General features: G+C 34.4%; 1 protein-coding gene across 50 annotated transcripts in view; it reads right to left on the bottom strand.

Annotated features, from left to right (window-relative positions):
• Nucleotides 1-19,143, bottom strand: part of RIMS2 (regulating synaptic membrane exocytosis 2) — a 457,943-nt gene that overhangs the window by 102,224 nt on the left and 336,576 nt on the right. For 33 of the 50 annotated variants that reach the window (XM_054058006.1, XM_054057998.1, XM_054058023.1 and 30 more), the window contains 2 exons: nt 18,005-18,094; nt 8,274-8,306 (listed from right to left, as the gene is read on the bottom strand). The exons of 8 other annotated variants lie outside the window; for them this stretch is intronic. In XM_054058006.1, the coding sequence (XP_053913981.1) occupies nt 8,274-8,306; nt 18,005-18,094 (123 nt within the window). The remainder of the gene's footprint in view (nt 1-8,273; nt 8,307-18,004; nt 18,095-19,143) is intronic. 9 more of the 50 variants (XM_054058027.1, XM_054058016.1, XM_054058009.1 and 6 more) reach the window with 2 other exon arrangements.

Here is a 19,143-nt window from a genome sequence, read left to right on the forward strand (position 1 = left end):
GAGCGTGAATTATATCCCAAACTTTATTAGGATCTGGCATCCCATGCAGAATGGGATTCTGCTGGCAACCCCTGGTAGAATGGTAGGCAATTAATGGGAAACAGATATTGCAAGTCATAAGCTTACACTTTTGGAAATCAGAGGATACCAAACGATTTCTTGAAACCTCTCCCACTTCCCAATCTTTCCTGCCCCATACTGCGCACAATTTGCAAATAAGGCCCTTTGCATTCTTCTGATTTGGGCTTTGGATACCCAGGCATATATTGTCTATGCAAGTTGCAGATACGGCTAGGAAATAGCAGAAAGAGAGATATAGTTGTGTTTGTTTTTCAAGATTTCAGTTTTTAATTTTTTAAAGAAATTGCTGTCATCACTATAAAAGCTACAAATACAACACTGCCTTCTACTGCCTCATTACTTTCTAAAGCAGAAAGTTGATAGCAATACCACTGATTCAACATAATGCAAAATAGATGAAAGTGAAGTAAAAGTCATTAAAATACTCTTGAGTTCGAGTTCAGACAGAGTTATGACATTTCTAAGTTATTTCTTAGGCATGGTAAAAAGAAATACTTATTTTGCCTGAAATATCATCTTAATACAGAAATCTAACACTATTTAGCATAACTGCTTTTTTTTAAAATGCCTAGAAGTCCAGTCATTGATGTGTCTGCATGCCTTTCAACCATAAGCCTTATTTAAAGGCATTGTCAAAATAAGGACAACTTGAAACCTGTCCAACTTTCACTAGTTCTTGCTCTATGTTTAAAACGTATATAAAAAAATATTTTCAAATTGACTTACAGAAAAGAATACTGTGGTATTAATAAAAACAAAATCCTTTTAATTTCTTGAATTTTAGAAATGTAACTGAAATTCTGTGACATTTATTACAAATCTCTACAACAAAACCCTTTATATTTTTACAAGAAAGGTCAGCACAGTGGATCCTAATTTCCAAACTGAGATTTCAGCTGTATTGTGAAGATCTGTCTGAAGAAGTGCTAGAAAGAACAGAAGACTGAATTGAGAAAGATCTCACTTGGGTGGGAAGCAGCAGAACTGAACAATATCAGTATTATGCATTGACCAAATAAAACTAATGCTAACTTATCAACAGCAAAGATCTTCACAGCAGCAATGAGCCTAGCCACTGCCTCTCAAAAGAACTCAGAGTCGGTTCAGAATGTTGATATTATAGTAATTAACCCTTTTGTTTGCCCCAGTTAATACGCGCTCAAATCAGAAAAGCTGTAAAGAGCCTCAGTGTCTTGAAAATGCTGAAAACCAATGAACCACTATGCGACAATTTTAAAATGTCTCAAACTGAATAATATATAAAAAGACAGTCACCAGTCATCCCTAAAAATCTTTGTGTATTTCTGTTTACATGATTTCTTCAATATCATCACATTAGTCAACATTTTTCTACACCTCTTTAATTATCCTTGGTTTACAAAGTGAAAAGCATATACTTCATCATGTGGTGCAATGATCTCAATGTAAAACCGAAAGTTTTTCAGAATTAACCAATGTTAAGAAAAAAAAATGTTGCTTTCATGAAGGAGACATTTCTGTACATTACAGAAAATAGCTATACATTTTCAGCTTAACCAGAATACAGATACACTGAAGGATATTGATGAAATATAAAGATGAACAGTAGACAGAGGGATTGAAATGCTGAAAGATCCTCTCTCAAAACCTTCTTCCAACATCACAGTTGACATCACTATTATAAATGACCACTGACATTTCATGAAATAGTAGACATAGTCACATTCCCCTGGTTCTGCAAGGGTCTATTCTTTCTAAGAGGTACTAGTATATTTAATAAGTATCTAACAATCTAACACACATCTGGAAGATAAAATTAACAAAAGAATTCTAATTAAGAGACTCATAGAAGAGTGGGCTTAACAAGAATGAAAACTGATCTAAAACGTCCTTGATCAGCTATATTTTCTTGAGAGCATCTTAGCTTAATGAGCTCTGGTGTTCTGACAGGAATCTGGGGGTGCCACGGCCAAAGCACCCAGGCAGACTTCACTCACCTTGCCCAAAGAAGTACTATGGAGCAGGGGCCCAAGTCCCTTGGAGCGGAACATGAGCACCTCCATACATGTCCAAATAGAATAACATCCACAGAAGAATCAGGATAGCAGACTTCTCTCTAGCCATGGATACCGATAGTAGTGTTGAACAATAGGTCTAAAATTGCTGGCTTCCTTGGGAAGATAACAGGGAGTTTGACTCTGTAGCCTTAAGGTCACAACTGGAAGGTGCTGGGCTTACTAGCCTTCCTCCTAGAGTTTTTTTCCTTCTCTCACAGCTGACTACCCCAAACTTGAGATTAGAGCCTGGTTCTGTATTGAACTGTGAGATATCTCCGGCAATGATCTTTAGCTATGCAGGGATCAGTTCAGCAGGCTGGTTCAGGAGAATTCTTTCACTTGGGATTCAAAAGAAAAAGATTTGCATCATCTCAAGCTGGGACCTAAAGTAAAACCAGACTTCCTTGCTTTGAATGAAAGAAATTGCAGCCTCCTACACTGGAGGACGTGCATTTTATTGCAACAGATGGATTTGCATCTCCTTGTTTATCTCTGAGTTTAGGCATAAGACAAGACAATGAAATGAAATATTTTATACTTCTATTTTTCATATTTGTAGACACTTAAAATCAGTAATTGTATTTAGAGAGTGGATAAATAAGCTTCTTTATTTAAGTGCTTTATTAAGTATTGAGTCTGATTTTTCAAAGTAGAGCAAATTACAGCATTTTATTTTAAAAATCAAATGTATACATAGGACACTAACTTCTGGTGAGTACTTTTAAAAAAGCTACTCAAGTTTCTCACTAGACATTTCTCTGGAAATGCCATTTATGAGAGCAAAATCTGGAAGTTATTTACTTTGAACATCAAAACTTGTCAATTAAAATCCTTTGCGCTCAAAGGATTACACATCTTCCTATTTTTTGAGCCACTCAACTCCAATCTTACCTCTAAGAACTTATCTCTACATTTTGTCATTCTGGCTGTCTACAGTGTGAAAAATATAACTGCCCAACTGCTACAGGTCTAGCAAAGGATCAGGTGATGTGTGATATAAACGGCTGCTGAACTTCACTCCAGGACTTTATGTCCAATGTGTGGCAAACATAAAAAAGATATTGTTGCAGCAAGCAAGGCTTTTCTAAGAACTCTGTGGTCCACCTCACAATCTGAATGAAAATAATATGGCTGACACCTACAGAAATGTGGAACAAGGGGGAAAAAATGCACATTGTTCGAGGTTTGGGGTTTTGGTTTTTTTTTTAATATTACTGTTTAAATGAGATTGAAGTGTCAATTACTGTCCTTAAAAGGGAATGCTAGAATGAAGATGATTTCAGTTAGCCAGCTTCCTGGTGGGGGAGCGCGCCTTTGCATTCGTGTTTTCTATTTGAGAACTGCTTGATAGTTTTGGTATTTTTTTCCTTCTTGGCTCCAAACTTGAGACACTAAACAAAGACTGAAATCCGGGGGGAATTTCACACCAATTAAACAATTTTTTATCACAATGCTTAAACCATGTTAACTATGCTACTTTGGATTATTTGAAGAATACATGGCACTGCTTAGTATGTGAATTGAATAAGATGGCGTGGTGATCTAGGCTAGAAAGCCAAAGAATCTCCAGAATCATCTGTTTTATAAATTGACAGGGTCATCTCAGGTCTTCATCACTAGGGATAGGTCAGTGCAGTTGGTAGAGGACAAAGGTCTTTAGAAGCAAGATGGGAAATTCTGTTTTGCATGTTTATTAAAGCAATAATTAGGGTTATGACCAGCTTTTTTTTTTATGGTGTGTGATTTTCCAAAGTGATTTTCACAGGGTGTTCTGTGATCTTGCTGCCTCATGCAAAGGTGTATATACATTTCAGTGGCCTTTGAAAAATACTGAGCATCCAGATGGAAAAAGGAAAAAGGAAGTAGTAAGATGAATGTTAACTAAAATGCTCTGTTTCATTTCTCCAAAGAATTCTGGTACATCCACCCTACATGAGTGATATAAAATAGTATTTTGAAATTTTAAAGAAAAATATCTGAGGGATCAGTGGGCCTTTCAGTCTGTACTCATAAAAATTCATTCAGATCAGGCATGCTACAAACCCTGCATTGTCTTCATGAAAGCCCGAGCACAGCCTTATTGTTAAGTTCTCCAACATCCTGTTTGCCAAGCATGAAAGCTCCTCAGAGTTCCCACCACTGGTATACTCCACAGTATAACCACAGAATATTTCACATTCTAATATAGCCACTTCAAAATATAGGCACAAACACTTGATGATAACTATGCCTCTGCTTCCAGAAAAGCAGACAACTATTAATAGAGATTCCTCAGCTATCCTAAGAATGCAAGACATCTTCTCGAACCAAAGAAATATTTATTTTGCCTGAAATATCATCTTAATACAGAAATCTAACACTATCTAGCAAAACTCCTTTTTTTTAAAATGCCTAGAAGTCCATTCATCCATACATCTGGATGTCTTTCAACCGTAAGTCTTATTTAAAGGCATTGTCAAAATAAGAACAACTTGAAACCTGTCCAACTTTCACTAGTTCTTGCTCTACATTTAAAAAGTATATAAAAAAATATTTTCACATTGACTTACAGAAAAGAATACTGTGGTATTAATAAAAACAAAATTCTTTTAGTTTCTCGAATTTTAGAAGTGTAATTGAAATTCTGTGACATTTATTACGAATCCCTACAATAAAATCCTTTACATTTTCACAAGAAAGGTCAGCACGGTGGATCCTAATTTCCAAACTGAGATTTCAGCTGTATTGTGAAGATCTGTCTGAAGAAGTACTAGAAAGAACAGAAGACTGAATTGAGAAAGATCTCACTTGGGTGGGAAGCAGCAGAACTGAACAATATCAGTATTATCCATAGATCAAATAAAAACTAATAAAATAAACCAAAGATCACAAAAACAACAGTGGTGTATACACCTGCATGTAAGACTGAGAATTACAACTAGCAAACCATTCCTGTTAAAAAAAATATATATATATATGTAATGCTAATCTGTCTTTTTATCTCATTTTCAAATATATAATACAATATTTTTAATATTTTTCCTTTAGTAGACTGGACATCAGCATTTATTCATGTGATTACATCTGAGTAAGCAACCTAAGTACCTTTAAAGTGAATTTGGAGCTCACCCATTCCTTCGGGTTTTGTTGACCAAATGTAGAGCTAGGCTCTTTAAAAGTCTCAGTCACAGACTAAGGCATCAGATTTAAACATGCCTGTCAAACTAAATATCACAGAAGTTTTCAGAGATGCACAAGTAACTTAATCATATTTGTGCTAAAATGTAGCAAATTCCATCCAGAAATTTCTTTTCAACATAAGAAAGATGGAAACAAAACAAAGCACCATCCTGGTCTTTAAAGGAAAGTATGCCACTGAATGCTGACTATAACAATAAATTAAAAATAGAGGAGGGGTGTCATGTTCTGTTGATAAAGGGTAAGTGTATCATAGTAGATTCACTCTTGGAAGGCTTGAAAAAACTCTTGTGGTATTGTAAGATAAGAACAAGTCCAAATAACCCTGCTCCTTGTCTTCTACCGCAGTCAATCTCAAACTCTCTCAACCATAGAATTCTTTTGCCCTTGCTTTCTCTAACACTTTATTTGCCAGGCCCTTCTACTGTTTGGCTCTCCACTGTTCAGGGCAGCAAGCTCTTCCAATTTGGTCACCCATCTTTAATAAATAATAAATGACAAACCACAGAAAAAAATTTGAAGTCCTTATATACTTGAATTTTATTCTCGAAGTTAGCAAAAATTCTAACCAATCATTCATGTTCTCTTAATACAAGAGTTTTGCACTAGATGTTGCAGAAAAGAGATAGAATCTCTATTTCCCTGCCTTTCATGGCCCTTTAGGAACAGAGCTGTTTCCCCTGTTCTATCTTCTAACTTCCATCCTCTTGCATAGAAAGCCTCAATGACTGAGCATCACCATCCCTCCTCATCCTGGGATAAACCTAGAATTACTTAGCACTGTTTCTGCTACATGCACACTGACTGCCTTTAAACTGTCATTGATCAGCCTTTCCACAGTTTTGGTAATCAATTTTTTGGGGCATAGTTACTTGAGTCAGCTCACATCTATGCCTAGATTGATTTTACAAGGCTGAAGAATGTTTTCTGTATTTCATATGTTTGAAGACCACAGTAAGTATTACTTGCAATTGCAAGTGATTGCTGACAAAATGGTAACTAGGTGGTCTGAACTGACGAAAAGAAATATGTCTTCTCTGTCACTAAGGTTCTTTGGAAGGCAGGGGCTTACTTCCGTTGTTCATACTGAATCCGTGAAGAGGTGAAGGAGGCATATGTCTCCCTAACAGTTTTCACAATACTTAAATCCTATGAAACACATTAAATTATTGCCAAAATATTATTTTAAAAACAAATTGTGACAACTTTGCATCACAAATCTCTTCCTTCACTCAATGAAAATAGGGGTTAGTCATTTAGACATGTTATCGAGCTGTACTGCTGTCAGATGACAAAAAATTACATAAAAATATTGCTTGTTAGCTTTCTGAACTCACTTTTGTGCTTGAAATATACAGCATAAACTTTGCATGCACTCTCACAGGACTTTGCAGTTAAAATACCTAGATATTTTCCAAGTGATACAATTCTCTCATTTGCACAACTAAAGATTAGAATGTCCAGGGAGAGGAAATGAAAATGGTTTCCTTTCAATATAATGGGTCCACAAGTTTCCTTTTCTTTTACTATGAACAAATAGGAAATGGATCACCCAACCTCTAATTTCAGTTTTGTAATGAAGGAGATTTAGAATTACTGGAGAGAAACTAGCAATAGATGTTAGGCACAAAGTAAGTAAACTCAGTGTTTCCACAGCATAATTTATTAATTTCTAATAGTCATGATTTACAGAAGGTGGAATTCAGATCACACTGCCAGTTATCTTCTCTGTCTACACCCAAATTTCCTCCTCCCCCACCCCCATAATTTAAGGGAGTTCTATCTTGAGATTTGTTTAATATGAAAACTACAGCAAGTAACATCTGCAAGTTTCCATAGAGATGATCTCTGACTCTAGGGGATTAGGACATGTGTAGTACTAAAGGTAAAACTGAGTTCTGAAGGGGTGAGCCACAATAAAGACAAAAATTTTTTACAAAACACCACCCAAGATGAATGGACCAGTCAATGTACTCCAAAAACACTTCATATTTTAGAAGCTAAATGCCATCCAAGTGTTTTCTCTAATTTGTTGGGATAATAACAGAGCCAAGGGAAATTCATTAAAGCTTTGACACAATAAGTGTAAAATTTACATTTTATAGGTAAATTTAATTAACTTAAGTATGGGGAAATGCATTGTTCTGACACACCACAACTGAACAAGCAGGGAAGTATGAACAATGACTGCATTTTCAGAGCTAAGATGCCTTGCTATATATTAGTTCTCTGTCAGTAATATAAACTACATGGAAAATTCAATAAAATGGCAGATTAAAAGTCAGTACGAAAGATGAAACCATAACTAATGCACAATATGAAAGAAAAGTCACAAACAATACAGCTAAATTAGACCTACTTCAATGTGTTGACTTCTGGCTCTCTTGTGTTATCGTAACCTTAAATTTTACACTTTTTGGCATGAGAGAATAGCTTTTGATCACTAACAACTATACTTTTAATCAAAATAGATTTTATTCAATGAAACTAAGTTGAAATTGCAGTGTGTGAAACATAACTCGGTAAAATTATTCAGTTCTCAAATTACATCCTCCTTGGGGTGAAAAAATAGCTAGCTATACTAGTTACATATATACAATTCCATAATTTTTGTAGCAGTTTTCAAATGCAAAGATAAAGCAAATTATTAGTTGTTTTCATGTGCTAGTCGGAAGCTTAAAGACTAATTTACAGATAAAGGAGATGGGAAATAAACCCCGATATGATAGAATTCAAATAAGTTTAAAGTCTTAAGGTATAGCACGCTCCATTAGTTATCTTTCAACACTAACTTTTTGTAGAGTATGTAGTTTATAGGTAATGAAAATTACATAAGCCACTTAAATTCTTACAGTTTGGCAATATTTAAATAAATCGAGGGGGAAGAGGGTGAAAAGTATATGAGGTAAGCTGTGGTAACATCTATAGGAAAGGTAAAAAGAAAAAATAACACAGAGAAAAGCAGTAGAAGAGACAGACCTGAGTTTCTTCTCCTTGATGATTCCGCTTCTTCTGTGATCACATCGGTTAATGGACAGACATAGACAAAGGAGATGGGCGTGAGAGGATGTATTCAGAAGGTTAAAACTGACACTGAGGGAAAGGGCCAAAAATTGTTTTAGAGAGAAGTCTGCAGAGCAGAGTTAGTAAGTTGGGGGAAAAAATAACACAGACGCCAGAAGGAAAAAGAAAGCTGAGGAAGAAGTGGTTAAACTACTGTTGTTGAAAAAGAACAGTAAAGACAGAGTTAGTATAGGAGCTGAGGAAATAATAAAAGTTATCATTCACAGCAAAGTCAGTCCTTGCAATGAAGCTGAAGAAAAAGCTGGATAGTAAAAGGTATGTTAACTAGAATAAACACTTTTGTTCATGACTGTTTCACTTCTTGGAACATTATCCACTTGAAAGAAAGTATTTTTCAAGTTTCAAACATTTAGTTTAATGTTACAAATGGGAAGTGTATTATTATATTTTTCAATTATTAAACTGCTGTAATTGATGCTGAACCAACCTTCACATATCCAAAACAGAAATCAAAAAATTTTTTTTCATGAGGATATACAAGCTCAGGAGTTTCAAAATCCACATAACACACTCTGGAAAGGACTGCATTATTTTAACACTCTGCCAAAGGCACTATTATTAAGATCAAAACACAGAATGTGAGAAAGAAGAATGTATAGCTTTTAACTCTTATGGTCAATTTCCAGAACTAAATATAACTCTCACAGAAGTCTAAGTTACTGCAAATGCATGCAAGTTAAATGACAAAGCAACAATTTCATTACTTATTTTACTACTTCGCATTCAGAAATACACTGCCACTTAACACACAGAGGACATCTGAGAGACAGTGTCATTCTCTGTACTGAAAATCTATTTGTAGCAAAAAGAATGGGAGGAATTAATCTTGAAATATAATAACAATTACAAAGAACTGTGGAGCTACCATCTTTAGCAACACAAATGCGTTCTTCAGAAAATAATCAGAAATAATAATAAAAATATATCTATAAGCCCTGATCTGAATTCAGCTTGCAGTTTGTTAATGAGTCACAAAATATTGTACATAATTCATTAACACTGCACGTGTTCTATTAGAAATTCCAGAAAAGTTCATGCGCTACAAAAATATGCTATAATTTTATCCACATTTTACAGTCAATATACCATTGAAAAATGCAAAACTAGAATAAGCAATGTAAATCAATAAAATTAAATTAAAGACCACTAAGTTCTGTCTGATAGCTACTGTACTGTAGTCAAACAATTTTATTCCATAGCTGGTGGATTATAACTTTCCTCTACTATTACATATCAAGACTGCACCAAAACGTTGTTGTAAACTTCTTGTCACATATATATTTAGAATGCATTTTTAGGCAATTAAATTTGCTTACAGAATGATCACATTTAAGTGCTGTATACAAAGTATGTAGTATGAAAGCATAGCAGCTGACAGTTTTGAGATGCATTCACATGTTAAAAAAAATTAACGGTATATAAATATCTTTTCACCTGTGCAAGCACAAAGAATCCACAGGATTAAATAGAAATAAGCCAATACAAAGATCTACTTCTCCTTGGTGTATTATAGCTTGTATTAATATAGTGTAGCTATAATTGCTGTAACTGTTAAATAAAAAATTATTACCACCACCAGAAATCCAGTTAAAGTTTTCTGAAACTCTATTCTGTTGTGTATCTATAGCCCGGAAGCAAGAACTCCTATCATGTCAAAACTAGTCATTAAAAAGTGTCTATCGTGACCCTCTTATAATTCATTTATTACTTTTAATATCCATGAGAATGCATAGCTTTGAGACATACACTGCATTAAGATAAACCCTTTTCAAGAATTTTTTAAAGGATGTTTGGAATCACATTGCTTCCAAATTAGGAATATGCCCTGTATGGCAATGCAAGGCATTCCAGTAGTGTCAGTGGGGTTCAGCATGGACATAATTTCTTCTTCTGGGAAGAAACCTTGGAAGATTTTAGAACCAAATGTCCAGTATTCATCTGCATATCAGTCACATGTGCAATACTTTTCGAAAACTGCATTTTTAAAGGTCTTCGTGCAAGGTGTGTGTTCTGAAAAAAAAATATCAACACACCAAAGTGGCAAACGAAAATAATTTGTAATTACAAATATTTTTCAATTTTAACTAATGAAATATATTAGAAGAACAATTATAATAGAAGCCAGAGATGAAAATAAAAGATAATAGCTATCTTCTCATTGTGGATATCTACTCAGCTGATATCTCACCTCTTGAGATACATGGCTTGTATAGATTGCTGCAAATATTAATAAATTAGTCAAAGTTGTGGCATGGTAATACACCTGCTTCTTTCAATTATCAGTGATAAGAAGGAAATACTAACAGGCTCATTAATTTAGATGTAATAGCACTTATGTGAATCAATCTCCTACTGAATAAGAAGCCATGCCATAATTCCCAAACAATAGTTTGAAAATTATTCAGGTCTTTGTTGACAGGAATACATTAAAATCTAAGAACAAAATTATGGAATAAATACTAAATAAATAAATATTAAATTAATTTACATCATGCCAACAGACAGTCTTTATTTGCATATTTATTACTTTGTTGTGGAACTAGCATTTATTTGATCAATTGTTCATCTTGACATAGGGGAATAGTATGTATAATAGTATTTGACACAGATTTAGAAACAAATGAGACTCTCAATGAAGAAACTTATAAAGAAAATTAAAACCACGTATTGTACTGCAAGTCTAAATAAAACAAAGTAAGAAACATCTATTTCATCATGCTTCGATGCAGAACTTTTCATTGCAAGTAATGTCACTTCTTAAAGAGTTAGTAATTTAGGAACTTAGTGTTCAAAAAACACACTTGAAACCTTTCACTGCATATATGGCCAACAGAAATTTCTGTTACTGATTTGGAAAGCAGTATTTCTGTATACTCTTCACAAAATCAGATGTGCAATAGCACAATCAAATAGGCATAATCTTAAAACATGGAGGAGACTTTAAGATAGAAATGTTCCATGGATACTATATGTTCCATAAATACATGCCATTAGTCTGGATATGATTAGACCTGAAGAATGACAATCTCTGCAATGCCAAGGATACAGACAAATGAAGAAGAGTAGATAGAATAGTTAAGAGCAGAAACATTTGTTGAAAGATATTTAGAATGAAAGGCTGGTTTACTACATTGAGGTGTGAAAAACAGTTTTCCTTAATCTTCTTTAGCATTAAGCCACGTTTTTCAGTTACCCTTCCTGTTGACACAGTGCATTTTTCACACTTTGAATTTTTTTTTAATGACGCAATTCCCTAGTAGTTAAAGGCTAGTTCTTTATCTTGAAGTATATATCCATACACACAAAATCCCTGGTGTATACTGGATAGATGCTGACATTTTTCCTCAAAAATACAAACAGAGGACTAACTATGACAAAGAACGTACAGGAGAGACAGAAGCAATACATCTAATTTAATAATTACAGAATATAAGCTATATAGAACATGCAATAGCTAAAGACAGTAAGAATATGGGAAATGTGGATAATTCCTACCTAAAGATAAGGATAACAGATAAGAAGGCAGAAAACAGCATAGAAGAAGAAATTGTAAATATTTTCAGGAGTGTGAACTCTTTCAATCAAATGAAACCATATAGACTGCATTACTTCTTCACAAGCCACAAGATAAATTAAATGAGGCATTCAGATAGAGAGCTTTTACTATATTGTTGTCTGAATAAAGTTCATTTTATAATTTTATAAGGGGAAAAAAGAAAAGAGTAACATTTCAAAATATTATTGCACTACAGTTACACTTTTGATTTGAAAAATCATAAATCCTGAAATGATAATAAATCTCACTAATAAGTTAGGTGATTAACGCAAATAACAATACTATTTCAGAAAAGATGCCTAACAGCATAGATACAAATACAGTCTCTTTCATCAATAAAGGATAGATAAGCTATCCTAAATCAGATATTTCTATTACATATCTGTTCTCAATCTAGCTATATCAAGAAGTTTCACCACCTACAGAGTCAGATTGTCCCGCAGATCACTAAGTTAGGACTGCAGGTATGATTTCCAGAAATGAAAAAGTAGGAAAAGGTTATATACAGAAAGGTCTGTGGTTTGGTAGGCATTTTCAGGCCACCTCACCATTAGTGATCCTTTATAAGTTTTGATTATACGCTAACTTCATGCAAGTTGGATACAACACTGAAGTTCAATATTTGACTATATCTGTACCCCAATCACACTGGTACTGCAATTCCCAACCACAAAGGCCCCTTTTCTCTCTTGAATACAGTTCTTAGTTAGTTTGATACAGACCAGGTATGTTGTCTTTCAAAGTGGTATAGAAAAAGATGAAAGCAAATTTTAAGAGAAGCAAATATATTAGAAGACTATCTACTTTAAATAGACCATTTATTACATGCAAGAAGAGTCCCTGGGAAGTGTGCAAACACTAATTTCTTTCAAGAAAACAATCATGCCACATATTCAATCTATATAATTTCTCACTTTGTCGCAGTTTAAGCAATCCTCGTAGACGCAACACATAGCTCCTTTTATAAGTTTACCCACTTCACTCCTTTTCAGATCCCACAGCATATTCATAAAATCATTCCTGTGCCTTATTCCCCAGTGCTATTACAGCAAACTGAAACTTGCATCAGGGCCATGGACTTTCTCTTCTTCCTCTCCCGTTCCATTTCTTTTGAAGAGTGTTGTACTGCCCAGTCACTTTTCCTCTTCAGCAGTCATTAACTAGCCTCTGATTCCACTCTACTTCTCTTCTTTTCAGAAGCTGGTAATTCTATACCCCCCTTCTTCTTTAATCTTTTTTTTTTTTTTAATTGATTCAACGCTCATGATGTCATTTATATGAAGTACTAGTGTGGCCCCCACCGCCCTCTCCTATCATTACTTGGTCTTTTCCAGCCTCATTCATTCCCCATTTCTAAACATATATTCCCTTTTATAATTTTCAGTCTACCATACTTTCAATTCTGACAACAAACTTCTTTTAAAATAACCACTACCTTGTTTTGAATTATTTCTGAATATTGATTTACTACTGCAACTAATTCCATGGTAACAGATTAACTAAAAAATCATATTCACATTAAAATTACTTCTGAAAGGTTTTTTCTATGTACAATCGAGGAATAATTCAGCCAGGAGAGACATAAATCTTCCATGGGTAAAACAAGCCATGATTCCCTTCAACTTGAAAGTGGATCAGTATCTATAAAGACTTGGCATTTGTAAGTATGCATTACCTTTGTATTTTCTCCTGTTTTTAACTTCTTATTGTTATAATTACTCCAAAACTTAAATATTACATTAAAGAAATACAGCTTTCCTACAAATAATTACAAGGACACTGCATTTTTACTTCATTACATTCCAAGATGTATAAATGCATTTCCACTATTCTATCTCCTTTCAGTCAGTCATAATAAAATATGGCAGCACTTTCTCATGGTTATTTTTCAACTGTCGCTTTGAAATTAGAAGTAACTGTAACTAAGTTTGGCTATTTGATGACAATGCTATCTTCTCAACAGGCAACAACAATGAAACCATTACAGTATGATTTCCAGGTAATAGCCATCAAATCTCCTGGCTCCAAGTAGGAAAAAAACAGGAGAAAAATAATAGAAGAATAGTGTTTCCTTTGCTATGCATGAAAGTAGTTTCTGCATTACCTGTATCATCTCTATGTGGAGACACAGATTGCTAGACTGCATTCAGCTTCCAAAACTTTGTATCGTGAGACTGATTGGACACATCAAAAACAATTGATGAGCAATTGAAATGAGTATCACTGCCTTAGTACCCTACACTATGTGCTTTCTCCCTTTAAGTAACCCTGATTCAAGAGAGGCTATTGAATATACTAGAAGAAAATAATTGATTTTTAAGAAAAACATCTTGCCTAACCTTATCTCAACCAGTACAGGACATTCGTACACACAGCCAACACCTTTTCCAACTTCTTTTCTTAATTCATTATGTATAAAAACGCAAAACTATGTGAAAATATTTGCATGCCGTGTTTTTTTCTTTTCTTCAGTGACCAAGGAAATGTGATTAGAGGACTAGAGCTTTATTTACTTTCTTTCATATGCCATCTATTACAGCTCAGAGACAGGGATGCTGAAAGTAGAAATGCTTAATAACATTGGATAGGAACAAATAACTAATCCACGGGGTCTTTGATACAGTGGTGTTCAGAGAATACAGTGCCCTCTGGCAGAGTGCTGACATTGGCTAAAGAAGGGGCACACACATTCAAGACATGGCTTGAATTCTGATGCTCTGCTTACCTATGATTCTGCAGTTTTACCCTTCCAATCCATCACAATCTTTGCTTAAATACAATTGACTCTTTGAAATATACTGAACAATAGCTTTGCAAATTGCCTCAGACCTTAAAGACTGCATGTTAAGAAAACATGTTGATTTCTGATATTCTGGAACAGAAATTTTATTAGCATTTTCTATTGAAAAGCCTGAAACATAAGAACCATTTTACTACCTGATTTAATGACCTTAAATTACCCTCCAACAAATTTGCTAATCTCATTTCTAGTCATGCCTATTTGTTGAATATTAATGCTTCACACGATACAGTATTACTGTTGGTTTTTTCTGTTATTCTAAACTATTTTTATTATCTACTTCAAGTTCTATCTACAATTTGCTGACAATTCTATTTATTCATTTAAGGAATCTATGTAACCAACATTTATGTTTTCTCACAGATTTCCTTAGCAATAATACTGCCATGGCTATTTCCACGTGACGTGGTAAGCTTAAGTTCTTTACAGACAAACTAAACTTACCAATGGGACAAGCTTCCTTAACAGGCTATAGCAGAAAAGTCTTTACGTGAAAAGCCAATCAAAACAGGGCAACAGCAATATGAGGTGCTGTATTCCTTCTTGCTTCTGTCTGCAAACTGCCAACTGCAGCCAGGGACAAACTTTTATTAGTATCACCTTTCTGTTTTCTGTGCAAACAGAACATTTAAAGGATTTTCAGATTAAAGAAAGCACCGTCTTCTACAGAGGATAAATCCCATATTGAAAATACTCAAATTCTTTGAAGCTTCCTTAGGTAGATTCCATCAGGCTACATCACTGGTAGACCATGGTCACAGATACAATATACTTCAACATCCAGTGTTACAGCATCTCCTTTCAGATGTCCTGACTACTACGCCTTGAAAATTGTTTGTAATGATATGGAGATGTCTACAGGGGACAGTAGTGTCCCATACATAGTAGCTAATGTAAATCATAGAATCACAGAACCACAGAATTATAGAATCACTTGGTTGGAGAAAACATTTGAGATCATGGAGTCCAACTGTACCTGTCCACTAATAAACCATACCCCTGAGCACCTTGTCTCTTCATATTTTAAATACCCCCAGGGATGGTGACTCAACCACTTCACTGACCACCTGTTCCAGTGCCTGATGACCTTTTTGGTGAAGAAAGTTTTCCTGATATCTAATCTGAACCTCCCCTGGTACAACTTCAGGCCATTTCCTCTCTTCCTATCACTAGTCAATATATATACAAATATATTAACAGCAAAAGGAGGGCCAAGGAGAATCTCCATCCTTTACTGGATGTGGAACAATGGTGACATTTTGGTAAAATACAAATATGTACACATTTGTAGACATATTTTTTTATTATTGATCAGAGAATTGGTCAGTTTAATTTCTAGTTGGGCTTTAGCCCAATTTTTCTGATTTTTTCTATGCATGACCTCACTTAATTCTTGTATTCCTCCCGAGATGTCTGCGCCTCCTTCCAAAGCTCATATACTTTCCCCTTTTTTTCTGAGATCCAGGATTGAGTGAATCCTTCAGGCAAAACATAATCTTTACTCAACTTTGTATCTATTCTAGACTTTGGGAATAGTGGCTGTGGCCTTCCAAGCCAGTTCTGTGTATTCCCTGCAGCACTGGAGATCAGTGGTACTTTTTCCACAGGGAAAAATAGATAAAAATCAGATAAATATCATGTTAATATAAAAAAAACTTCTAAAATTACAACATTTTCATGTCCACATTTGCTTCTTTTTTTTTTTTACAATTACAAGATTTCACTCAAATTCCAAAATCTAAAATGCCCCAAGACCAGGCATCTAACAAAATATGCTTCCCATTTCTAAAAATTGGGAAAGGTGGCTCTAAACAAGTATTGTAAATAACTATGAATGTGCCATCTGACCAGACCCCAGTTCTAAACCCACCTCAGCTGGGAGATGAAGAAAATGTTCTTACTTAGATACTATATAAAATAAAAGTCTGGGCAGAGGCATTATTCTGCAGACCTTGCTCTGGAAAGGCAACAGTGAAGATCTGCAGTCAGTATATTTTGAATCTGTCATGAAATAGTTAAAACATTCAGCTGAAAATGAAGATACATCATGTTCTGATCCTGACTCTTCTAAGCAGTACTTGTTTTATCCTGTAACTTCCTCTGATGCATTAAAAAGTCAGGAAACAGGAAATGCAACAGCAGGTCTGGCCTTTTGCAGCTAGGTTCCCTAATTCCTAGGTTGCAGAGTCAATCCAGATTTTACTGCTCTTTTTCAGTTCTGACTCTTCCACTTTCAGCTGAGCTTCAGGTGAGCTTCAAAAAAACACTTGGAAATGATCGGCATGTAGATGAGCTTAAAACTGAGATTACAGCATTCATTTAGGAGGTGGCACAACTGGTCATTGTAAACTTTAATTTGTGTGATTGGGAGAAGTGTTGAGTAGACATAGATGAACATTTAAATGCAGAGTGAAGCCTGCAAGCTAAAGGTTCTTTTCTCTTTTTTTCACTTTTCTCTTCTCTACTGCTTACAGCGTGCTTATCATCATAATATCACAATGTCTTAAAAATAAATTACTGTGATTAGGACCTTTTATTGTATGATACAGAGGAGAGAACGATACTATTATTCTTACCATTATCATTATTATAGTGATTATTATTACTAGGTTTAATTTTTATTACTATGTATTTGTAGGAACAGAGATAAAGTCAAATAATTACATTTTATGTTTGGGGCGGAAGAAAGTTTGTCATGGTTTTTAGGTTTAGAAGAAATCAGTCCATGTACAGGACAGAGGAAGGAAGAGTGTTCTTAGATTTGAGAACTCCAGTCTTAGGGGGATATAAAATGCAGCTTGTATAAAAGTTCTATTGGAGCATTACTACTTCCATGTGTCATGGTGCAAGAAGGTTTTAGACTCAAGTTTTTAGAAGATGACTTTTAGAAGATGAAGATACATGCACTAGATACCATAGTTTTGTCAACTGAATAAGAATAAGAATCAGCATAACTCATACTTGGATTCCTGAGGCTTGCATACATAGGTAAATCATTACAAAATTCAAAACTAAAAAGCAAGCCAAGTCTAATGTTGTGCCAGAACACTCTTTTCTAAAGCATGTGCATTCTAACACAATTATTTACAAAAGCAGATCTGTTTCGGCTACTCTAAAACAGAACTAAGTAATCTAAACGGTCTCTACATACTAAAAATTTCACACAAAGTGGAAAAAAATAAGATACATCAAGCACACACGCATTACAAAAGCATGAAATGTGTTTTTATAGTCTCATGCTTTCATGTGGTTTTCCAAACCCTGACAAACCTGTCTCAGAATGTTGTTTCTTTTTCGGCAATGGTTTGTCATCAGTTATTGTACCATTCACCTTTTTCTGCTGGTCCTCCCATGTAACTTCTAGCATAGACCAAAAAAAAATCAGAAATATTATGTAACTTATGTTATAAGACATCTAAAATCATTTGGGGTAACTTGATACAGAAAAAAAGTACTATCATTAACATGGCAAAAATTTAGATTAGTTATTTAATTTAGAGGCTTGTGTTGGAGAGAATTAGTAAATATCTCAAACATAGAACAGAATATAGTATACAAAAGATACTATCTATGTAATTTGTCAAATATTCTGCCCTCTGATATTTAACAATTGGAATAAAATTCCCAGGTTATTTACACAATAATTTCTTCAATTTCTAAAAGTTCACACTCTACATTGTATAGCTACATGCAGTATATTTGTACTTCTGTGTATTAAGAAAGAAGTTAGAAATATTTTAGTAAAAAAAGGCTTTGCAAAGGTATAATTAAAAAAACTAACCAAACCAATAAAAAATTAATCAGCAATCATATACGTTTATTTTAGATTTAAAAAAAGGAATTTTAACAATTAATTGTTAAGCCAAAACTTTCTTAATCTGGGATTTGATTTAAACTGGGGGGGAGGGGACACACACATGACTTAGACCGATTAAGTTATGCAATAAAATCTCTTTTGCAAACTATGGATCCTGCACCCGGAAACCAGCATTTCTAACAGAACTGCTCAGAAATAGCGAGCTATGAATAGGAGCACATACACTCTCGTCCAGACAAAGACTCCTTTCTCTAGACTTGCAAGACATTAGTTTTTCTGAGATCATCAGATATTTTTGGTCTATACTTTAGTTTTTCATTTTCTAACAAATAACCTGGGTGGTTAACATAATACTGTAAACAAAATTAAACAGATTCAACTCCCTATACTCTATTTTTCCTTTGGGTTGCTAAGAATGTGCTGATTTTACTGATCCCAGAATGCATAAACTTCTTCACAGCCATTGCCCACAGGTATAACAATTTTATGTTCACAGAAACAACCAGTGATGAAAAATAATATAATAGAGAACATATTTTCAATCTCATAAATTCAAAATAAATTGACATAAAGTGATATAAGCCTATGACTT

This window comes from Cuculus canorus, chromosome 2 (assembly GCF_017976375.1).
Source record: "Cuculus canorus isolate bCucCan1 chromosome 2, bCucCan1.pri, whole genome shotgun sequence".
Classification (NCBI taxonomy): domain Eukaryota; kingdom Metazoa; phylum Chordata; class Aves; order Cuculiformes; family Cuculidae; genus Cuculus; species Cuculus canorus.